This window comes from Microtus ochrogaster, linkage group LG10, assembly GCF_000317375.1.
Source record: "Microtus ochrogaster isolate Prairie Vole_2 linkage group LG10, MicOch1.0, whole genome shotgun sequence".
Lineage (NCBI taxonomy): Eukaryota > Metazoa > Chordata > Mammalia > Rodentia > Cricetidae > Microtus > Microtus ochrogaster.
The window spans coordinates 8,489,396-8,515,453 of NC_022035.1; the positions used below are offsets into that span (position 1 = coordinate 8,489,396).

General features: G+C 35.6%; 1 protein-coding gene across 1 annotated transcript in view; it reads right to left on the reverse strand.

Annotated features, from left to right (window-relative positions):
- Positions 1-26,058, reverse strand: part of Vwde (von Willebrand factor D and EGF domains) — a 68,196-nt gene that overhangs the window by 41,751 nt on the left and 387 nt on the right. The window contains exons 2-10 of the mRNA XM_026787515.1: positions 21,416-21,594; positions 17,784-18,015; positions 16,296-16,361; positions 13,667-13,914; positions 8,199-8,288; positions 6,179-6,317; positions 4,382-4,599; positions 3,883-3,956; positions 2,183-2,456 (exon numbers count right to left, since the gene is read on the reverse strand). Coding sequence (XP_026643316.1) covers positions 2,183-2,456; positions 3,883-3,956; positions 4,382-4,599; positions 6,179-6,317; positions 8,199-8,288; positions 13,667-13,914; positions 16,296-16,361; positions 17,784-18,015; positions 21,416-21,594 — 1,520 coding nt within the window. The remainder of the gene's footprint in view (positions 1-2,182; positions 2,457-3,882; positions 3,957-4,381; positions 4,600-6,178; positions 6,318-8,198; positions 8,289-13,666; positions 13,915-16,295; positions 16,362-17,783; positions 18,016-21,415; positions 21,595-26,058) is intronic.

Consider the following 26,058-nt stretch of genomic DNA (forward strand, 5'->3'; position numbering starts at 1 on the left):
AGGCTGGAACTAATGGGTCAGGCAGTGATTAAAAGAATACAGTTTCCGTGTAATTATTTCGGGTCATAAGCTAAGCTAGCCATGTGGGCGGCCGGGTGCTTTGGACGCAGCTCCGCCGCTCTTATTTCAACAGGGTAAAGTTCAGAAAGTCATATTTCAGAGAATATAGAATATTCTATAATATAGAATATAATATAGAACGGCATTGCCAAGTCATTCATTCGCAGTAATAAACATACTTGAGAGGAACACAAGGCCTTGCAGCAAATCAATATTATTTTGTTGCCTGTAAACTATAAAGGTTGCCTGGGAAAGTGGCAACAGAGCAAGCAGAGACCAAATGGCCCTAAGAGCCTGTGCCATCTGATTATGAACCACTGCTCCTGGACCCAACAATATCCTGAGGGCAACCACCGGGAAGAATAACTGACAAATGACTTTTCCTAAAAGCACTGAAGATACATAACCCATGTTTCTTTGTCAGTTTAAACATACTCTTTGTCCCCTTCTAAAAATAATGCAGGCAGTGGTAGCGCACACATTTAATCCTAGCACTTGGGAGGCAGAGGCAGGTGGATCTCCATGAGTCGAGGCCAATCTGTTCTACAAAAGCTAGTTCCAGGACAGGCTCCAAAAGATAATAGAGAAACCCTGTCTTGAAAAAAAAAAACAAATCAAATAATAATAATAACAATAATGTGCACTCATTATAAAAATTTCTCTTCAAGTATAAACAAACTTTCCATTCCTACTCACTAAGATAGTTAAAATTATTCTAAACTCTGCATTTTGTATTTTTCCTAACAATCAACAAATGCCCACTCCCTCATTTTCTTGACCATAATGTTTTCAACTACGTGTCTCATTTGATTTAGCTTTCTTTAAATTCTCCTCACAGGGAGAGATGCACTGAGCATCACTGAAGTTGGCCACATCCTGAACTACAAGCTCCCAGAGTGGAAATTTGATCAGATACACATAGAGTCCCTCAGAAAGGATGAAATTCTCTTTCATTATCTCTACTCTTGAAAATATTATAGGAAAGGTAGAGCCATTTATTTATTCAAATGCTGATGACATGTGTTAATGTTTTGTTAATTTTGTACATTTAGGCATATCTTCAGTGTTATTCTTCTGTAAATTATCTCTTTATTTTTATTTCTTTATTTTCTTGAGACTGAGTTATGCTACAGACACCAGACTCATTTTGAGCTCACCGTATCTTCTCTTACCGTGGCTTCCAAAGTGTTGGGATAAGAGGCATGTGCCACACCTGGTGCTTTTTGATGTTATTCAGCTTTATAATTGACTACTGATTTTATACATACATATACACACACACACACACACACACACAAACATATATAATACAAATGTTCTACAGACTTACTGTGCTATAAGTATAGCAAATGATTTTCTGATCCCTGATTCACATTTGGTTTTGAATGACAGAATTCAGTTAATTAATGCTTTGTTTGCAAGTTATTATTCAGTAAGTATTATAAAATTTTAACACATTTAAATTTTTATTTAAATTCAAATATAGTTACCAAGAATTTACTTTTTGAGAGATGAGAAAGTGAGCATGACTTTAAGATATAAATATCTTGCTCGCTAGTCTGAAATAATATCTTTGTAAATACTAGTAATAAAACATTTATAAAACAAAATTTGGGGCCTTTTGCCTGGTGATTTTTATGATTATCTCTTTCATATATCTACAGCTTCTGGAGTAGTAACAGACTGTATTCATCTGAAAATCACTTAACTCTTCTTGAATATTGATTTTTAATTGTCATTTTACCTAACATACATCTACCAGACACTGCCAAATAGTTTTGTGAATCAATCCACAAAACTGTAACATTAATATGTTTTAAAGGGCCAATTTAGAACTGTTAAAAATGTGTGCCATTTTGAATAGCAGGTTAGAAAAGAAGGTTTCTTCCAATATCTGAGTCAATTTAAAGTCATTTTCTTTCCTTTTTCATATCAGTGAGCAAGATATTCTCATATGTCTTGTATATATACATGTATATACTGTGTTTTAGCCATACTTATCCATTACCTTCTGTATGCTGTTTTCTTCAACAAACTAATATTAAAACATAACAGTGCTTGATTTGTAAATGATAAAGAGAAAACTATTTTGAATATTAAACTTTGACCTTTGTTCACATACCGTGATTTTTCTTCGTAAATAAGATTCAGTTATTCTAATGTTGCTTGATGATGAATCTTGGCTCTTTACAAATAAATATTGTGGAGATTCATACAAGTGGGCACTGCACATATCAAAAGTAACGATGTCAGATTCTTCTTTGGCAACAAAACCGCAGTTACATGACCCAGGATACTGAAGACTCCCGCAGTCCCACTGCCGTACGTGTATTTCAAAATCACGTGACACACTCTTATAAAGTACAAATGTTCCCATCTTGAAGTTATCATATACCCTAGTATGAATAAAAGTGAACTACATTAAAAAATCAGGATAAAGTATTATAATGATATAAACGTCACATAAAAAGTTCTTAAATGTATGTATAAGTAGTCAATATATTTGATATGAGACTAAGAAATTTGTATTTTCAGCACCTTCATAATTCTGTAGATGGATTTGTGTTCATGAATAACCCAAAGTGACCATACATACCTTAATTCTTTCCAACAACTTTTTTTTTCTTTCTGCCCACCCATCAGACATCCTATTTAAAGGCAAACATGTTTGCTGTGTATGCATGCATTTAACTGTTTTTCTTACCAGAAACATCTGTCCAACATGACCACTACTTAATGGCTTTTGATAATCAGACTCTTTTAATTAAGCATTAACTCTACCTCCATTCTTTTCTACCTGTTTTAATTTTCTTCCTGGCATGTATTTGCTTCCAACACTGTTTTATTACTCTTGTTATTATTGCTCGTTTTGCTTCTGTATTTCTTCTTCTATCCAAAGTTCATCACCAGGGCAGAGAGTATTATTCTTCATTCACTGCCTAACCCTCAGCACTCAGAACATGCTTGTCACCTGGATCTCTTACAACTAATAATATGGAATGAACACAGATCAAGTACATCACACTATGATTTCTTGAGGATTCCTCACTGAGGTTGTAACTCTCCAAACACAGCCATGAAGGATTTCTGCATACAAGATCAGTCCTGACAGTTTTAAACACTCACTGAAATTTGTGCAGTGCTATTTATAAATGAGGGTTCTACAACTCTTCATTCAGGAATCATTTTGCTGACAACTATCATAGTATGTTTAAAACACCTGTCAGCATGAAGAAAGTTTTACTAGACAAGGAGTTGTCTTCTTCTTAAAAATACCTTAGCTTCATGAGTTCCTCAGAGGAGCATCCCCAAATTTAAATGTTTCTATTCAGACATTAAAAGCAGTATCATCTTGATCCCTTTTTCATTACTTTAGCCATTTACTACAAAGTCCAGAAATAACTATAAAGAATTTATCATCAATTAAGAGGAATTAATATTAAGAAAAATAATTCAAAGATTATTCTGCTATTATTTAAACATACAGCACAGTAAATATTCTCAGTGAAAACTGATTCATTATCAAATATAAGTAGATGGCCAAGCAAAAAAGATTATAGATTATATAGTTGTAACTATAGTCATTCCATCTGTACTTGTAATAGTCCAAATATCCAGGCTCACTAGTTGTTTACATTATTCACCCAGGACTGAAGTTAAGGCAAAATTATTTAACACAAATACAATAATGTCTAGAGGCAAATCACTGAATGTGCAAATCATAGACAAAGACAAAGAAGTGATAAAGAGTGTGACATTTAAAACGAAACAGCATAACTAAAGAAAATAAAGAGTATGAAAGGAGAAAAATTAGAACATTACCTGCCATCAAAGGTAATTATGTGTGGGTCAGTAAATGAATAGCAGTAAGCTGATGGGACGTCCTTGACTTTTATCTTCAGAAGAAAAATATGTTTAAAGGTTAACATTGATGATTGGTTAGTGATATGCAGTAAATTATTGAGCAAGTGCAATTAATAATAAATTAATTCTTACTTTTAGAGTTTCTAAAAATGAAATTATTTTAAAAATAAAAATATCAAGTAATTTCAAAAGGTTTATTTATATATGTTATCAGAATGTATATATACATGTGTATATATGCCAAGTATGAATAGGTGATGACAGAAACCAGAAGGAGATGTCACAGGCAGTTGTTAGATGTCCTGCATGGTGCTAGGAACCAAATTTGGGCCTGCTAGGAGAAAAGAGGGCTCTTGAGCCATCCCTTCAGCCCCACCAAACAATTAAAGAAAACATCGTGGCACAAACATATCTTTTAAAATATAAAGTTATGAAGGTTATTTTTCTGATTAGTCACCTGGATGCTGTCTGGAATGTATTTGTCCCAGAGGAAATGCTCACTGACTACGGGTTCCACAGTGATGTCTGTGACTCTGTCTCCATCCCGGGAGAAGTCTGTCATAGCGGTGTAGTACACGGCAGCATGGCTACATATTCCATTGCTACAAGAAGAATTCTGGTAAAGGTCCACATGGCAGGAAGATAACGCCAAATTTAAGCCTAGGTGTTCTTTACCTACTTAGGGGAAAAAACATTAAATTTTTTTTTGCAGATACGTACAAATCAAATTCAGTTACTTGATTAATACGAAACATTAAGATTAAAATAATATTCTTAAATAATTTAACAAATATGTTGCAATGTTAGTCTAAATTAAAATAAAGCTACTGAATTTGCTTAATCTTTATAGATAAATATTAGCTTTAAATATGTCTACACAAATATATATAAACACAATTATTTTCAATAAGCTACTAACATATATGTATTAGATAAAATTCAAAAGCAATTAATAATAAAGTCAGGATAAGTTAATAAATATGTTAGTACCATGGATTCATCACCATTAATTGTATACACATCCTGATCTTTAAATATGCATATTAGGAAGAACACAATATGGGTTTGTTGATCATGAGTTATAATCTTATTCCTCTCATAGGTATCTAATATATTCAGAAACTCAAAATGATCCTGTGCTTAGTAACAAAGAAAAAGGAAAAGAATTTTGAGAAGAAATAGTAACAGAAAATGAAAACAGAACTTTAAAAAGAGAGATGGCAATCAATCAGGCAGTGGTGGTGCATACTTTTAAGTGCAAGACTCAGGAGAATTCTGCAAGTTTCAGGCCAGCCTGGTCTACAAAGCAAGTTCCAAGACAGCCAGAGCGGTTACGTAGAGAAACACTCTCTCAAAAAACAAAACAAACAAATAAAAGTTATAGTTAACTTGCGTAATTTCTATTCTTTCTATAAACAAAAAGAACACAGTCCCAAAGTGAATATAAAGAAGGGGGTTTTCAAATCCAACTCAGAACAGAAAAGCCATCCTGAGACTCAAGAAGAAATGAATTTTTAGAATTGTCTTGCCACCCACATAGACTCTACAAGTATGAAATTACAGTAGTCACATAAAAGTAAACTGTGCTCAATTCAAAATCCTGGGGAAAATGTTTTCCTTTTTATTTTCCTGGTAACACATTTTTCTCATACACATTTAAAAAAAAATGGAAACATCCAAATTCCTTAGCCAGCTCTGAGGGGAAGGTGGAATATGGCTCACTTAGTCACAGTTTATGACTTCATTTCAAAAGTTTACAGTGTAAGGGCCATGAACCGTGATACTCATTTAATCATTTAAATGAAAGAAAATTAAGACCCAAGATTCCACATGAAGCTTACACTGGGGAGAGAAGTGTGAAGAATTCATTGTGAGACCTGCGTTTCATAAGCTTGAACTCTTGGAAAACTGTAAAGAACTGGTTGCCCATCTCTGAAAACAAAGCAAAGAGAATAAGTGGGAGGCAGAGAATAAGGGAGATGAGTAATAAAGAAGAAGTAGGGAAAGGAAGGATGACAGGTATTAACGAAGAGAAGGTGATTCAAAAGTGTGCTCGAACCCAGGAAGAAAAATCATGAACCACATTGCCAATCAACTCGACCTTACATGAGATTATTGATACTCTTGAGCTATTGTTTGATATAAGCATGGAACATTTTCTCATCTGAGTACAGTCCATAGACATACTATGAAGGAGAATGGGGATCAGTTAGTATTGAAAATGTAATAAATTGAATGGAACGCCGTGTGGTACCTTGTTCGATGGTTCTCAGTCTTAATGAGATTTTGCAACCTTGATCACTAAATTCAGAGCAAACGATAGGAATTGTACTCTCTACCCTTAGCTGGTATTCCTTCCCATCTTCTGATATAGTGCTCAGTTCAGGTTTTAACTAATATGAGAAAAAATACACGTGTCAGTGATGTTCAAATAGAACATATTCCTAAAGATCAATTTTGAAAACAATTTTTCTCAACAGATTTTCTTTCACTTAGTGAGCTGTTAATAACTCAATCATTGAGTTTTATTTAATTAAATGCAGCCAATTAACATCAAACCAGTATATATATATGTATATATATATACGTATATATATATATACGTATATATACACACACATATATATATATATATATAACATTCAGTGCCATTTGAAGAGTTACAGCACCACTCTGAATTTAGGCTGAATTGTTTCCTCAACATAGGTTGGACAGCCTTGTGGCCAAGATGGATTCATTGACTCTGGAGGACGGAGGAAGAGAGATTTTGCTACACCAACCCCCCCCCCATTTCTTTGCTGATGCCTACTGACACAACCAGAGGAGAACCTGGTTACTTTCAAGAATTTCATGTCACCATTGAGATTTATGTACTACTTAATATATGAATCCAAATAGTGTTGTCACCCGCAATATCTAACTCCTCAGCTTGTTTCTGAGTTTTGTCTTCTAAGTTACATTTCCTGTGATGTATTGATACAGTCTGAGTCATTCCAGTCCACAGGCTCGTCGTGTGTAGTAGCACAGATCTTTTGTTGTTCTCACAGCCTCGAGTCCTAGCTGTCTCTCCAAAGAATTGCTTCTTACTGCTATTTCTCTGTTAATCTAATGAGAAACAGTGGCTGACCACCAATGTTCTTTAACTATGTGTACCCATGCAGAACAAAAGGCTCCTGTGTTCCCAGGGTCAGAGCTCTGCTTGCTCTCCCACCACGAGTGCATCGGACAATGTAATCCAGTCTTCTTGCACTCTACCCAAGTGCACATAGACTTTAGCTTGTCAAAGGCTTTTATCCTATCTCCGAGTCCTGTTCTCACAACTGGCCAATTTCTTATATTGTCTTTGAACAGGAAATGAATCCAATGCATCCTCAGATTCTAGGAGTGAGATCCCCCACAGTGCTGGTCTCCTACTTCCACCTCTTGATGGTATTCAGTACTTTCCACTGATCACAGTCTCCTTTCACTTCTTCTTACCCGTTGGGATAAGCCATCACTCTGATCCAGTGAGACCAGCAGCAACCAAAAGAATTATGTGGCTTAGTTAGGACAGTTATGGCAAAGCATAAAGCCCAGAACTGTGAGTCATTTCTGCTTAATCGTAGGTTCTAGACCTTCGTCTAGTATTTGTCTTCAAGCAGGCACAATAACCAAACAGTAGCCTGCTTATAATTTGTAATAGAGTATCTTGTAGAATGACTTACAAAAATAGATCCTTTAGCTTATTCTGACTTTAGGTATTTTTTTTTAGTTCCTCCTTCTCACAAGTCCATTAATTATGATGGCTTGACTTATGAAGTTTTACCTTATCACTGTGTGCAATTTTACATTCAGTAGAATTTATACTTTGATATTTGTCTTTCCTGAAACAAGCAATGTTCTGCAGCATACTTTCTCATAGTACTAGTATAATATTAGCTACCATCTATAACTCCCAGTCAGCCATGGTTCACAAAGGGTCAAGATCCAATATTCCACAGTGTGCTCACTGCTAAGATATGATGCCAGGAACTTAGATGGCATTGAATGATTTTTGATTTGCACTATTTTCAATTTGTAACGAGTTTACTGGGATACAAAGCCATCATAAGCCAAGGAACACCCCAAATTCAACCTATTTATATGTGTCTTCAAGCTTTGTTATATATAAGAATTATTCAGTTTTTCTTCAAAAAATGCTGATTATTTAGTCCAGACTTTCTGATGAGGTTCAAGAACCGTCATGGGAAAATCACAGCAAAAAACCTTTCTCATTCATACTTACTACAACATACCCTAATTCCTGCAAAAAATCCCTGGCTTTCAACAGCAATGCTTTGAACATCTGGTTTCTCCAATAAAAAGATGGAAGCACTGCAGAATATCTATGGATACAGTTAAGAAAAATCTTTTAGTAGTGAAATTATAAAGAAACATGAAGATTATTATCCTTAAATCCTTTATTAAATTGTTAGTAAATGATCAAATTAAGAAACAGGGACTAGAGATAGGGCCAACAGTTAAGATCACTTGTTCTTCTGGGGACTCAGGTTCTAATCTTAGCACTCACATGGTGGTTCATATCTCTCAAAAATTCCAGATTCAGAGGATCAAATAAACTTTTTGAGCTGCATGGCCAACCAACTCATACATAGTACACACACATGCAGATAAAACACTCACAAATAAAATAAAATGAAATAAATTAAATTAAAAATGTAAAGAACCACCTGGCCGGAAGGTTCCTGGAAGGGAGTGGAAGGAACCTCCAGCTCCTGCTGCAGGGGCTTCTTTGTTCCACACTACCCTGCCCCCTCCAAGTTTGCCCTTTTGTCTGTGGGGTCCTTGGACCAGGAACAGATCCTGCTCCTGCACTGAGAAAATACAGCCAGAAGGCATTCATTTTCATCTGTGGGGTCCTTAGATCCACCAGCATGACTGGCTGCAGTGCTGAGGGGCCCTAGGAGAGGCCGGACCAAGAAAATTCCCTAAGTACACAGTCAGTCACAGCAAAGATTAGACAAAGACAACAAGACTCTCCTGGCAGCATTTGAAGCAAGAGATGGACAGGAACCAATGCAAGAATTCCTCCAACAACCTGAAAGGCAACATGACAACACCAGAACCCAGGGATCATGCAACAAGAAGACTTTAACACCCTATTCCAGAAGAAGTAGAAGAAATCTACTTTAAATATAACATTATCAAAATAAAAGAGGACCTTAAACAGGATGTGGAAAACTCCTTTAAAGAAATGGAGAAGACAAACAAAAAGGTACAAAAAATGAATAAATCTCCCAAAGATACCCAAGAAAACCAAGAAAAAGCAATCAAACAAGTAATGGAAACAGTTCAAGACTTGAAAAATGATATGGAGGTAACTAAAAAAACACAAACCGAGGGAAGGCTGGATATGAAAAATCTGGGTAACCAAACAGGAACTACAGAGACAAGTGTAACCAACAGAATACAAGAGATGGAAGAAAAAAATATCAGACGCTGAAGATACTATAGAGGAAATAAACTCATTAATAAAGAAAACAACAAATCCAACAAATTCTTAACACAAAACATCCAGGAAATCTGGAACATCATGAAAAGACCACACCTAAGAATAATAGGGGTAGAAGAAGAAGAATTACAACCCAAAGGCCCAGAAAATATAGTCAACAAAATTATAGAGGAAAACTTTCTCAACCTAAAGAAGGATATTCATATGAAGGTACAAGAAGCATCCAGAACACCAAATAGACTGGATCAAAAAAGGCATCCCCTCATCATATAATAATAATCAAAACACAAAACATACAGAATAAAGAGCAAATATTAAGAGCTGCAAGGGAAAAAGGTCAAGTACCACATAAACGGAAACCTATCAGAATTACTCCTGACTTCTCAAAGGAAACCATGAAAGCCAGAAGGTCTTGGATAGATGTACTGCAAACACCAAGAGACCATGGATGCAAGCCCAGACTACTATACCCAGCAAAGCTTGCATTCACTATCAATGGAGAAAACAAGATATATCAGGATAAAAACAAATTTGAAATTACGTAGCCACAAATCCAGCCTTACAGAAAGTACTAGAAAGAAAACCAGAAACTAAGGAAGCCAACAACACCCTTAATAACAGAGGCATCTGACAACCCTCGCACTAGCACAACTCAAAGAAGGGAAACACACAAACACTACCACCAGGAAAAATAACCAGAGTTAGCAACCTCTGCTCATTAATATCACTTAATATCAATGGACTCAACTCGACTATAAAAAGGCACAGGTTAAGAGAATAGATATGGAAACAGGATCCAACATCCTGCTGTCCACTCTCTCCATTCCTCTTCATATAGTACTTGAAGTTCTAGTAATAACAATAAGACAACATAAGGAGATAAAGGGGATTTGAATTGGAAAGGAAGAAGTTAAACTTTCGTTATTTGCAGATGATATGATAGTGTACATAAGCGACCCCAAACACTCTACCAAAGAACTCCTACAGTTGATAAACACCTTTAGTAATGTGACAGGATATAAGATCAATTCTAAAAAATCAGTAGCCCTCCTATACACAAAGGATAAAGAAGCAGAGAGGGAAATCAGAGAAGCATCACCTTTCATGGTAGCAACAAATAACATAAAATATCTTGGGGTAACTCTAACCAAGGAAATGAAAGATCTATTTAACAAGAATTTTAAGTCTTTGAAGAAAGAAATTGGATACCAGAAAATGGAAGGATCTCCCTTGCTCTTGGATTGGGAGGATCAACATAGTAAAAATGGCAATTATACCAAAAAGCAATCTATAGATGCAATGTAATCCCCATTAAAAACCAAACAAAATTCTTCACAGGCCTTGAGAGAACAATAATCAACTATGTATGGAAAAACAATAAACCCAGGATAGCCAAAAGAATCCTATACAATAAAAGTACTTCTGGAGGCATTACCATCCCTGACTTCAAACTCTATTACGGAGCTACAGTAATGAAAACAGCCTGGTATTGGCATAAAAACAGAGATGTTGACCAATAGAATTGAATAGAAGACTTGTATATTAACCCACAAACCTATGAACACCTGATTTTCGACAAAGGAGCTAAAATTATACAATGGAATAAAGAAAGCATCTTTAACAAATGGTGCTGGAACAACTGGATGTCAACATGTAGAAGAATGAAAATGAATCCATACCTATCACCATGCACAAAACTCAAGTCCAAATGGATTAAAGACCTCAATATAAATCTGACCACACTGAACCTGATAGAAGAGAAATTGGGAAGTAGTCTATAACATATGGGCATAGGAGACCACTTCCTACGTATAACCCCAGCAGCACAGACATTAAGGGCAACATTGAATAAATGGAACTTCCTGAACCCGAGAAGCTTCTGTAAAGCAAAGGACACTGTCATTAAGACAAAAAAACAACCTACTGAATGGGAGAAGATCTTCACCAACCCCGCATCAGACAAACGTCTCATTTCTAAAATATATAAAGAACACAAGAAACTAGACATTAAAATCCTGAATAACCCAACTAAAAATAGGATACTAAACTGAACAGAGAATTCTCAACAGAAGAAGTTTAAATGGCCAAAACACACTTGAGGTCATGCTCAACCTCCTTAGCAATCAGGGAAATGCAAATCAAAACAACTTTGAGATACCATCTTACACCTGTCAGAATGGCTAAAATCAAAAATACCAATGATAGCCTATGCTGGAGAGGTTGTGGAGTAAGGGGAACACTCATCCATTGTTGGTGGGAATGCAAACTTGTGTAACCACTTTGGAAATCAGTTTGGCAGTTTCTCAGGAAACTGGGAGTCAACCTACCTCAGGATCCAGCAATTCCACTCTTGGGAATATACCCAAAAGATGCCCAATCATACTACAAAAGCATTTGTTCAACTATGTTCATAGCAGCACGATTTGTAATAGCCAGAACCTGGAAACAACCTAGGTGCCCCTCAATAGAAGAATGGATAAAGACGGTGTGACACATATATACTTTAGAGTTCTACTCAGCGGTAAAAAAAAAAAAAAAAAAAAAAAAAAAAAAAAAAAAAAAAATGATATCTTGAACTTTGCATGCAAATGGATGGAAATAGAAAACACTTTACTGAGTGAGATAACCCAGACCCAAAAAGAGGAATATGGTATGTACTCACTCATAAATGCATTCTAGCCATAAACAAAGAACATTGAGCCTATAGTTCGTGATCCTAGAGAAGCTAAATAAGAAAGTTAACCCGAAGAAAAACATATATTTATCCTCCTGGATATTGGAAGTTGACAAGGTCATTGGGCAAAAGTTGGGAGCAGGGGGGGGTCGGGTGGATTAGGGGGAAGGGGAGATGGGGAGAGAGAAGGGAGAAGGGGAGTATTGGGGAGAGCTTGGAGGAATGGGATAATTGAGATGGAGGAAGTGTGGATTTGGGAGCAGAGAAGAAGTTATCATAATCAAGGGAGCCATTTTAGGGTTGGCTAGAGTCTTGGCTCTAGAGGGGTTCCCAGGTGTCCAAGGGGATTTCCACAACTAGTTCCATGAGCAGCAGAGGAGAGGGTGCCTGTATTGGTCATATCCTATAGCCACACTGATGAATATCTTGCATATCATCATAGAACTTTCATCCAGCGATGGATGGAGTTAGAGACAAAGACCCACACTGGAGCACTGGACTGAGCTCCCAAGGTCCAAATGAGAAGCAGAAGGACGGAGAACATGAGCAAGGAAGTCAGGACTGCGAGGGGTGCATCCGTCCACTGAGATGGTGTAACTGATCTAATAGGAGCTCACCAAGGCCAGCTGGACTGGGACTGATGGAGCATGTAATCAAACTGGACTCTTTGAATATGGCTGACAATGAGAGCTGACTGAGAAGCCAAGGAAAATGACACTGGGTTTTGACTCTACTGCATGGAATGGCCTTGTGGGAGACTAGTCTGTTTGGATGATCACCTTTCTAGACCTGGATGGATGGGGGAGGACCTTAGACTTCCCACAGGGCAAGAAACCCTGACTGCTCTTAGGACTGGGGACGCATGGAGGGAGGGAGAGGGAAATGGGAGGATGTGGAAAATTTTAATTAATTAATTAATTAAAATAAAAAAAAAGAATGACCAAGATCAAAAACAATGATGATAGCTTATGCTGGAGGGGATATGGGGTACATGGAACACTATGTATAAACTCAACTATGTTCATAGCAGCATTATTTGTAATTGCCAGAACCTGGAAACAACCTAAATGCCCCTCAACCAAAGAATGGTTAAAGAAGATAAAGTACATTTCCACAATGGAGTACTACACAGCAGAAAAAAATAACGACATCTTGAAATTTGCAGGCAAATGGATGAATCTCGAAAACATCATATTGAGTGAGGTAACCCAGACTCAGAAACATAAATATCACTTATAAGTACTCACTTATAAGTGCCCTTTCGACATAAAGCAAAGAAAAACTAGCCTACAAGTCACAATCCCAGAGAACCTAGACAACAAAAAGAACCCTAAGAAAGACATCCATGGATCTAATCTACATGCGAAGTAGAAAAAGATAAGATCTTCTAAGTAAATACAGAGTGTGGGGATCACCAGAGAAGGTAGAAAGGGGGGGGGGGGAGAAGGAGGGCAGCGGATAAAAATATATAACGTTAAAAACAATTTTAAATCATCCAGTTCTGAAAGTCAATACATTCATGATAAGTATATACAAAGGTTTTGGGTTTTGTTTTTTTTTTTTATAGCTTTACATACCTTATCTCCAAGTCTGAGATTTATACCATCAAGTTCTAAGAGGGAAAATGCCTGAAGAGTGCTCTCTTGTCTCAGCTCTTCTTTGATTTCTTGGGAAGAAAATCTAGACCAGGCTATGAGGAACCCTACTGAGTTGTTCATGGGGGGGACATCAAAAGCACACCTACAAAACACCTGTGAGTCAACCAGCTCCACTGTCACCTTCGGACTGCCCGGAGGTGGAGGAGGTGATACTGTGGATAGCCAGCCTGGTGGGAGGAAAGCACAGAGAGGAAGGAGTTAGGCATCCTGAAGAAAGAAAACAACCTTACTAAAAAAGGAACTGAAGATAATAAATGATAATAAATAAACTGATGTTAGTGTTGAGACTGGCTTTAAGAAGATAGGGAAACAAGTTTGGAAAAATGATTATTTTTTAGAAGGCAACAAAGGGAAACACTTGTGCTTAAACTATTATGCATATTGTCTGACAACATGGTAACTTGACTCAAACTTAGGTTAATTGTGCAGAATCTTTACAAAGTCTGGATTATGAAAAGTGGTTCACATTCCTTAGACAATCATCTTTTCTAAACTACAGAACAAATACAACCTAGTCACTAGACATTATAAGTTCTTATTTTAGATATAACTATTTACGATAGCAACAAATCAAATATGTATTTTATAATTTGTTTTTAATTCAATCATCATAACTTGGGGATCATTGCACGGTGGTTATGCTGGCAGTGAAATCTGAAGTTCTAGACAACTCTCTGACTCTTACCATTTTTCTGAATTTTCCTTTAGGACCCATATAAATAGTTCACAATTTGTTTTATAATTCTAGGCATTTGCAAAGTTAAATTGAAGAATTTGCAAGAATTTTGTTTTTTTTTTTTTAGAAATAGAAAAAATATCCTACTGATAAAAATCTTACTAGACACTTTAAAAAACATTCTGAGATACATGTTTTCCTATTACATTCATTATTATTTAGTGACAATTACAAAGTTATCTTTCCAGATCTGTCCTGCAGATTTTGGAAAGCTTGTGTTAAGGTTTTTCTATAGAGAAAACCTAATTCAGATTCTTTCAAGCATCATATTGTCAGACACCATATCCTAATGACTAACAGCAAATGATTCCTTTACAGTTAACAAAATTAATAACAACAAACATGTTGAAGTCTCTTGAAGAAGGATCTTTGGGGATTAGCTCAGGTTGGCCTGAAGCTTGGTCCTTCTACCTCAGCCTCCCAAATGTGTAGATTACAGTAGGCCCAGATACAAATATGTTAGCAATTCCTTAAGCGAAGTGACAATAGTCATAGGGAGTTTTTCACTCATGTTGCTTTAAATTCTCTACAGTTTTGAATAGCTTGGTTTTTTTCTAAGTAATTGCACAAATGTTTGAAATATCGCAATTTGAAAAATAAGTAATTAAAGAAGTTAAGTAAGTGAGTTTGTCTGTTGCTTTCTGTGATTTTGGATTTGGAACCAGGACTTGAAAGTCTCTGTATCACTCAGTACACCCCCAGCACCAGCTGAAATGTATTTATTCAAAAAAAAAAAGAGTTTTATTTCTTTAATACTGATACCTAGTTAGGAGATGCCTAATATCCATGATATATCAATAATCATATTATGTGCTTATTGTTACAATGATTAAGGGATACTGTCTTTTTTGTACTATTATAACCTAAAAACTAAAAGAAATAATAAACATTTAAATCACAGCCTCTAATGAGGCAGAGACTTTGAGACAGCATGATTGTTTGATAGAATTACTGGGAAAGATGTCTGCTAACCAATCTGCAACCAGAAGAGAACAGAGAATCAACCCAGAGATATTAATTATAGTAACTAGATGAAACTCCTAATTTTAGGGAATCATATTTGTCTGTGGACACAATGAAATGACTAACTTTTGTCTGTCTGTTTTGAGGAGGGTTACTCTATGGAGCCAAAACTGAACAGAAACTTACAGCAATCCTCCTGCTTCTACTGTGGTTGAAGATGCACACCAGTGTGCTGGCTTTTTTACAGGATTTTTTTTTTGTATTTTTCCATATTATAAAGGAATATGAGTCAGTGGTTGGTGGGTTAGGCCTTTAATTCCAGCCCTTGGAAGGCAGAGGCCAGCAGACCTCTGTGAGTTCAAGCTCAGCATGATCTACAGAGCGAGTTTCAGGACAGCCAGGGTTACACACAGGCTTTAATTAAAGGCTTTAATTAAATTAGAGCCTGTCATGAAAACCACACACATGTACAAAAAAAATGAAAAGAAAAAATATTGTTTTAACTATTGTGCTTCACAAGTCCTTGAATAGTTCTAGAAGGTGGATTTTTTAAAAGTAAAATGGTAGGTATGTATACATTTATATTTTTATGAAAATAAGTTTAAGTGACAAATTTTCTTGTGAATAAATCTGCCAATATTTCCAGTTGTTTTTAACTCTGTGCTTCTGGCAGCCTCAGGGATGTGTTCTACACACATAATAAATAAGCTACTGTTATTGGTGATTTCTACCAGGCTGGTGGTGCTTGCATAATTCAACATTAAATTAAAGCCACAGAACAAACAAATTCACAGAAGTCACTGTCTTATATACAAAGTCACATTACATACAAACCAAAGCCATACACACCAATACAATCACCTCCAATTTCTATTTCTCCAGGGCCACATGTGTGTAACTTCACATCAGAAATAGCTGCAAAAGGTTAAATTTTGTATATTTAATTAAATGACTATACATGTGTAAAAGCACATATATCCACGAACAGTTCTTTGGGAGAGTATGTTTTAACGTGGACATAGGATTTCCTAGTTGCTCTCTCTGGGATTTTTTGATAAGGGTTTTTCTCGTCTAAGGATAAGATCAAACAGAAATGATCAATGATCAGTGATTGTATTAAGTACTTGTAGCTTTCACACCTCCTTTGGGGTCTGCATTATTAAATATCAGAGCACACTTATAATTTCAAATTCTTTTGCTGCAGGAGTCTTTATTTCTTATTGAAACACAAAGTGACAAGTCACTTCATTTTGTAGGACAATTTGGCATTTTCATTTGATACTAAATATACTCTTAACATAATGCAGATACTTCTTTTCCTGATAATTACCCAAAGGACTTTAGAGAGACTTCCTTGACAAAAATGTACACATATATTTATAAAAGTTTTAGTCATGATTGTTCAGTTTATAGGTACTCTATGGCTCTTACCTCGACCTCAGTCTTAAATGGTGATCCTGCCTCCTGGAATCTCAGGAGAGTGTATCTGAGAGCTGTCTCTCTCCTCCCCTACCCAATTTTTGTTTTATATTCCTCTCTAGGGCTGGGACCAAAGGTGTGCACCACTGGGATTAAAAAAATATGCACTGCCTGGTTGTTATGGCAAATAGAGTGGCTACTGGGATTAAGGGTGTGTGTTATAATAACCTGTGACCTTCAATTGGTGTGTTCACTTCCTGTATCATGCTAATGCAGTTTTTTTGTCTTACTCCTATTTTGGAAGGTCAGGGGTATTTAAAGTAATTGGAAGGGTGAATTCCAGCACTCACTGGAATTTCTTCCCGATACTTTAGGGGAAATTTGCATGTGGAATACATAGCTATTTATTCTCTTCTTTGAGAGTTACAGCAAGCTTCTTTTTTATGACTTGTTTGAGGTTTTCCACTACAGAAGAAACTATACATATCTTGATCTGTACAGTAACCAACACCAGGGATTAAAGTAATTCCTGGATCTGTATAAAGACTCATTAAGTTTTTCTAATTAAAAGTAAAATACTACTGAAGTCCAAATTTTCACACCTTTTCTTACTATCTGTCGTGTTTTAACTGGAGAGGAAAAGGACAAGAAGAAATCACGTTTCTTAAGACCTTCAGACATTATGCACAGTAAGTCTGCTTTAATGCGGTCACATCAACATAAACTTTAGATCCTATTAAGAGACCAATAAATATCTGAAAACAAACCTGTACAACTGAAGTTAGAATGTTAGCTTCATTTTAGCAATAATGATAGACCAAGTTTCCTGCTAACATTATCTCAGTACAACCTGTCCAGAATACAAATGCACTCACATTCCACGATTAACAATTGAAAGGATTGCTGATGTTTCCTTACCTTCAGCACAGTAAGCCATGCATCCCTGAGTGGGTTGCAGGAAGTACACAAAAAAATCTCCACAGTTTCTAACAGACACAGGGATTTGAAAGAGGCAGCAGTCTTTTTCAGTGCTAAACAGAAACTGCCAAGTGGCACAAGCTCTCAGTTGCTTGATCTCTCCAGGAAGAGGCAGTTTTTCTGAACCACTCAGAGATAGCCAGATGGGGGCCTGAGTTCCACAGTGGTTCATCTTTTATATCAAAGGAAAATAGAAGTTGAAAATCCAATTAATTTCATACAAATAAAAATCTGTACATTTTTAATAATATTCAAATCTAATATAATCTTCAAAGTAATAAATTATCAATTAGTCTGGAGATGTGGCTTTGCAGTTAAGAACACTTGCTGTTCTCACAGAAGACATAGATTTGGAGCCTAGCATTCAAATTGTGACTCATAACCATTAACTACAAATCCAGGGGACCCAGAACCTTTTTTTAACTTCTCTGGGAGCCAGGCATGTATGTTGTATAAGTACATACATATAGATGAACCCAGAATGGATGTTGTATAAATAAATATATAACAAGCAAAACACTTATACTCGTAAATAAATCTTTTAAGAAAACCAAACCGCTTATATATCTACTGCATGAGAAAGTAAATTTAGAGAACATTAGAAAAAATAATATTAATTAATACTTATATGACATATTCAATGTATATACTTTTATTTTACATTTGTTTTATAAATGAGAAATTCAACTTCAAAATATTTTATTCAAATAATTATTATGAGAGCATCATAAAACAAGGCAAGTTAAACTGAAAGTGTATTAATATATGGCACTATACGAGCTGATCTTAGAGATTTTTGCCCAATTGCCAGAGATAATGTATATTTGATATTCATTCAGAGTGAAGATGCAACAAACAACAGTGGAGAAAAAAGGTATTATTTATAATCCATTATAGAAAAAATTATTTAGCAACTTGGAAAATGGAATTAAAGCATTGTTTGAGGCCTACTATCAACATTATTTCCAGGTAGAAAAATGCAATTCAATATCAAATTAAGCTGGGCAATAAACTCAATTTTGAAAAGAGCCAAAAGGTACATGACTTCGGGCAAGGTTCCTAGAATCCTTCTCTGGTAAGAATAGAGGTCTTAAAAAGCTCAGATAAAATGTAAATGAAAATGTAACATCTAGGTAGAAATAAGCAAGAATCACTATCTAGGGTATGGTTGTTAATCATGTTATCCCAATGACTAAAAGCAAAGGAAAATTTTAAAGTAAGGGTTGATAGAATTAAATAATAATGCCAAAATATAAACTAAATAAAAATTAAATAAGAAAAACGTTTTTTAAATAGTAGTTTTACTATGCTGTGATTCATTTTTATACTATTATATTTATTTTATTCATGTAATTTTATTCATTTACAAATTCTAATACCACAAATTCATAATTCTCAGAAGAAATACAAATGTTTAATAGATGTATGAGATTATGCAATATCAAGAGATGTATTTTTATCTATTGCTAGAATAACAAATATTATCATCATTTCTCATAGATTAAACATAGGTTTCAAAGTCTTAAAAGATGTCTTCATTAACTTTACTTATAAAAAATTTATTAAACATTCTGAAGTTACTATGATTATGTGTTGTTCCTAGAATAACATGAAATAATTTACAATATAGGAACATGTTAATAGTGCATTTATCTACAAAAGTATGTTGCAAACAAAATAAATAAGAGGAAAGAGTAGGAAGATGTTAATGATGAAAAACACTGCTATAATGCCTATCCTTTCTTTGCTCTGTTTCCTAGGATTCGTGTGTATTACTTTACACCAAATGAACAGAAATGTATTTCAACAGGCTTGTATCATCCTGTGGGGTGGGGTGGGGACCACTTGACTGTTGAGACCATGTAGGCAGTGGACACTTCTTCCCCACAGACAGCAGGATGATATGTACTCATGTGCTGAACTTCAGGAAACCCAAGCAGAACCAGCTTCATCTTCACATGTCTGTAAGGTTCTAGAATCAACTAAATGAGCTAAAGAAAGAGAGCATAAATACTTAATAATGTTGTGATTACTCCCAAATTTTTCCTCAAACTTTACTTTCAAATTCTAATGACTTTTGGTTTCTTTCCAATAAAATGTCACAAAAGTGATTTTTTTTAAAAAGGTAAATAAAGAAAAAAAGGAAAAATAAGATAGCCCTGATGTAAATTTACATTAAAAATTGTTTTAAAAAAGTGAATGCTTTTTTTGAGGGTTTTTTTTTCATTAGTGTTGAGAAAGAAAAATATCTAAATAGCCTTTGAAATATATATGACAATAAGATAAACAATATTCTGCTAAGATGTCTTTTTGTGTAATGTATTCCCACTGCAGGTCTTATATATAGCTGTGTCTTCTAGGTTAAAAATTAAGAGTAGTACAATACAGAGCGATACAGAGCACAGTCATTAGTGATGATTGTCAACGTGAGCATATTTATTCAAGGTTATAATACTAGTTTAAAGATACATATTTCACCCAAAAGTTGCTTGTGCCTGGACAGTACTCGCAACTTTCCGTGGAGCTAGTGGAGGTTTGTGATAAGTCAAAGAACTCATCTCGGGCAATATTGCATGTTGTTCTGTTCCTATTTATAATGACTTTGGTTACATGACTCAAATTTTACATTCACATTTTTATAATGAGGTGCATTAGCTACCTCAAACTCTCACTGTGAAATCAAGTAAGGCTATCTACCTATAATATTCACAGTGAAGGAACATGTTAGTTGCCAAATAAATGTCATGTCCGAATATTTTCTCACCATTTTCATAGCACAAACAAAGGTTCTGAAGAAATAGGTTTTTACGATATTTAGAGTTAAGTCATGTTCTGTAGATTATGTGGATAGGATTATAATAGCAATAACAGGGGTGAATGAAACCCTAACTGGTCACAAGTAACCTGCCTATAAATGGCAGCACTGAGTATTTAGAGACAGAATGATCTCTGGGGATTTCTGACTCATCAGTCAAGCTTTACTTGAGGTCCTGATTCAGTAAGAGATCCGACTTCAAAACCTAAGTGGAAAACAACTGAAGAAGGCATCTAATATCATAATATCAACTGGCTTCTTCACACACACACATACCATGCAAATCATATATGCTGCATTGAAAGACACTGAAACTTCACTGACAATCTGTTTTCCTTAGTTATGGAATAGAAGGTGATGGGCTTGTAGGTTTTGACATACATAAGAGTCCATAGTTAAGAAAGGAATTGCCAGGTGGCAACTAAGAAGCACTGAAGCAAAAATTCAACAGTATTCCTTAATGGCATTTTCCTGCAATTATATACCTGGGTCTATGTTCAAATTTCTCTTTGGCCTTCTAATAGGTAACCAGGAATATATCTGTTAAACATAATTTGGTGGAGAATGATTTCTATTACATTGTGTTCCACAGATGTGGAAATTATCTAAGATATTATGTTTCAAAACACTTGTGGACTAAATGAAGCATAACATTTCTATTATAGCCATTACCATTGAACTAGGTATTACAGGAATATTTCAAATCAAATCAATCTACCAAGAATGAAGGTAACACTTCAGTCAGGGAAAAACCTACCTCAACACATTTGGTTGGCATCTCAGCGGGTCTGTCAAAGATGAGAAATCGGTACCATCCAGGGATGAGAGAATGGTCACAGATCAGGTTTTGAGCAGCGGAATGCTGGAGGTACACCGAGTCAAAGTGGACACTTCTGTAAGGACTCCGAAGGAACTGGTGGCCCCCAGGAGAGCATTCTGGAGCTAGACAGAAAATTTCCATGCCATGCATTTACCAGCATAGTAAGTTTTCAAATAAAAATTGATACTCTTTCCCAAAGAAAGAAAATAAACTCACTATTGCACACACCAAAAAAAGACCATCAAAGTATGAGGGATGTCTGGCAAGTCAAAGATGACTTAGCTTGCACTCTCTGTAGCTATAACAAGCAACTCAAGGCCCGTCACAGTGTATGTTTGAGACACTTAAGCACTGAGGTCTTTATTTTCATTCGACTTGAGCAGAGAGAATAACAGAGCTGTGTGCTCTTGAATTAAAATGTGTTCATTGTGACCACAAGTCACCAGTGCTGAAAGGATTCCTCTTGGGTCAAGCGCTCTAGATGTCAATGTCATTACTGGCCTTCCTTGAACAAATTTTCTCTAAAGCAAGCACTAAAATCCTACCTCTGTTGGACAGCAGAATGCAATATGCTCAACTAATCTTTTAATGGCATTCTTATTTTGCAACTGTGAAATGCCTGCTACCTAAGTTTCCTGTATTTACTACGAGATTTTAAAATCACCGCAAGGGTCTTGCTCCTCCATAGATGCATATTTTTAGGAAGAATTTCACCTCCATAACTCCAATAACTTTGATAATTATCATAAATATTAATGATAAATATTTTAATAAGCATATGCACCGTAATTTCATTTACTCTTTTAAAAATTCTAATACCTTTCAATGAAGAACATGCACATGATTAAAAATTAAAGACCTTGTTCTAAAGGGCAATAGTAATGGGATTTTCATGAAATACAGGAATATGTTTACTGATCTATTACCTTAAATATGATTTTCTTTAGGAAAAAGTCAGTAAGTTTATTTTCTTTCTCATGTACATGGAAATGTGATGCGCGTACTCATGTTTGCAAGTGTGTGCAGGCTGCTTGTAGGGTATTTACATGGGCCTTGGACATCTAAACTCAGGTCTTTACTCTTGCATAGCAAGTGGTCTAACCACTTAGCAATTTTCCCAACACATAAGTCTATTTTAATTCTGTGTGTTATTTCTCCTTCAGTTTTTTTATACCCCTCACATTTCTTTTCATGCTGGTTTGAATAATATTCCCTATTCCAAAGCAGCAGAAGGGATAATTGCAGGGGACATCACTATGTAACGTTATCAATGTTGGAGAAGTGTATACTATTTAAATGAGAATTTTATTTCACTTTATTTTATTGAAAAAAATCTTAGCAAATAGAATTAACAGTAGTTCCTATTTTTAGATGATTTTATAATTTATTTATTAAAATGTACTTGTCTCTTACAGAATGTGGAGTAGAAATTTAAAAAAAAAAATACTCATAATGAAAAAGCCACCCTGCAAAAGCCTTAGTACAGCCTTGGCTCTAGAATCTATCCACAGCATCTATCAACCAAGCATCGTGATGGTGTCTAGACTCTTGTGTAAGGGCAAGCTGATCCTGGTCAAGTACTGAATGAATAGCTCTGCAAATCTTTCATAGTCCTCAGTGGCCTGACTTGACTGACACACTCTCCAGAAGATCCTCAGTGAATTTTGCTGGAAACAGAAGTTCGTATAAGTTTACAGTCCTGTAAAGTTCCTCTACTTTCTGATGTTATTTAGGTCAGTTAAACAATTTTATAATGAGATCTTCAATACTTAGTTTTCAAATACTTTAAGAGAATGCGTCAGATTATAAATGGTAGGTACCCAATGGGAGAATATGCAAATGGACTTTTGATATATTTGGTACTTATCATAGATTGTATTCTGGCTTACTATAAAAGCCAAGATGATGATTATCGAAAACTGAGAGTTATTTCAGAAATATATCAAAAAGGGCTGGAGAGATGGCTCAGTGGTTAAGAGCACTGCCTGCTTTTCCAAAGGTCCTGAGTTCAATTCCCAGCAACCACATGGTGGCTTACAACCCTCTGTAATGAGGTCTGGTGCTCTCTTCTGGCCTTCAGGCATACACACAGACAGAATGTTGTATACAAAATAAATAACTAAATAAATATTTTTAAGAAAGAAATATGTCAATAAATGGAAATAAAAATTCATTAAAAATTTAAACTCCAGGGCTGGAGAGATGGATGGCTCAGTGGTTAAGAGCGCCACCTGCTCTTCCAAAGATCCTGAGTTCAATTCCCAGCAACCACATGGTGGCTCACAGCCATCTGTAATGAGATCTGGTGCCCTCTTCTGGCCTGCAGACAGAGTACTGAGAATACTGTATACATAATAAATAAATAAATCTTAAAAAAAAATGTAAACGCCATAGAGTGGTATATGTCATATGGTGGTGCATACTTCTAACACCAACTTGCTAAAGATGAGGAGGAAAAGAGTCAGAGTTTTAAGCAAGCATGGGCTAGCAAACACACACACATACACACACACACACACACACACACACACACACACACACCCCACGCACACACACACAATTGCTTGTGTACTCCAAAGCAAACAAAAAGATTATCCACTAGACATAATGGGCCAAATAATTGCATATTATATAGGTAGTAAGAGTGTAAAATATGTCAACAACTCATATAAGTCAACAAAAAGGTCAAGACCTCATTGTTTGTTTATTTATTTATTTATTTTTAGGGAAAAGATCTAAGTAGGGTTCTTCTCAAAGAACATATGAAATGTCAATATAAATATAAATAAGACATGCTTGAAATCATTAATCAGGGAAATCCAAATGAAGCCACAATAAGATATACCAGCTAACATCCACTAGGTTAGCTAAAATCAAAATGTCAGGTAATGTTAAGTGTTAGCAGGTATGTGAACAAATTGAAACCTTCATATGCTATAGGAGTATGAAACTGCAGCCACTTTGGAGAGGATTAACTATTCTAAAAATGGTCAATCATAGCTAAGTATGACTCAGTAAATCTCCTTCTAGGAAAATATAAAAGCATATGTACATATAAACACTTGTACAAGGATGTTCATAGCATCATTATCTATAAGAGCAGAAAAACAGAAGAAACACAAATACATCAATAGAAAAATACACACACACAATGTACTTTCTCCTAGCAGTGGAATGTTTTTCAAACTCAAAGACAAATAAAGTTCTGACCCTTAGTGTATCAAGCTAGAGCTGTAAAATAATGTATTATATGAAAAATGATACCTTTAATATGATCCTATTTATGTAAAATATACAGATTCGACAAACACTTACACAGAATCGTGATGGCCTATGATGGGGGAGACAGAAAGGTATATGGGGATATTAGTTTTCATATCCAAAGGCACGGTTTTCCATTTTGACTCTAATCCTGTACGTATCTTTAGTTATGTGGATGTCATGCCCAAGTGCACTTTAGGTGAGTGGTATGTCTTGGTCTATGACACGCCCCAATAGAGCTGTTAATGTGATTTACAGTAAACTTAGAAGCATCTTTCTAAATATTTGAATGTATTACTAAATATGTTTACAGACCTTTTCTAGAGATATAATGGCTGCATATTTAGTACTTATTCATGAGTTTTAAAAGTTATTTGTAGCACTTCTTCTATGGGCTAGAAAGGGTGAGGGGGGAAGGAAAAGTTGATTAAATAATTGGCTTGTAAATATCGACAAGGAATAGGTTATGATGTTCTGCAGCACAGTAAGATGACTACAGTTGACACAAATGTGTCATACACTTTATAAAGAACTAGAAAGAGAAGAATTCAAAGGTCCCTAGCAACAATGATAAAAACAGCTTTAATAAGACTGAAATGGTATTGACTGACTTGCCCTTTACCCACTGCGTACCTGGATGCAATCACACTGTTCTGTGCCTATGAATATGTACAAATATCATGCTAATTTAAGAAAAGCCTTTTCTTAACACCTGCCAAATCCAGGCAAACCTAAGAAGTCACAGATGAATGACACCTGGTTAAGGAAATGCACTTCTAGAAATAAATTAAGTGTTGATGGTATTTTTAGAAAGAAATCCACGTGGGGGAAGTGCCTGCTTTTCCCTCAGTCCTGCTCTTTCAAACCACATTTGCATTAATAAAAGTGCTCAAGATGAACACGATGACGCAAAGACAATTTTATCTTCAACCTTTAGAGTTGTGCACGTGGCTTTTCTTCAAGTTGCAGGTAGTTGTGTGTGTCATTTACTTCTTAAAAAGAATAAGCAACTTACAAGACCAAGTGACGTTTTGTGTAAAACATTCTTATAGGTAGGAGCACAAAGAAGCTCAAACAGGCTGAGGAACGTGGCTCTGTTTTGGTCACTACTGTACAACTTTCTGTCATGGTTTGACGAAGGGGGAGAGTGTATTCTATCCATCCAGTTCGCTTTCGCGGCAGCAAACTGACTGTACCAGCCGATGCGAAAGCTAGCATACACAAAACTAGCCCAGTGGACTACGTGAAGATGCAGCTTTCTCCAATTGTTTCCAGAGGTGGCCTGGGAGTGGAGCTCATTAGTTTTTAACTAATTCTTA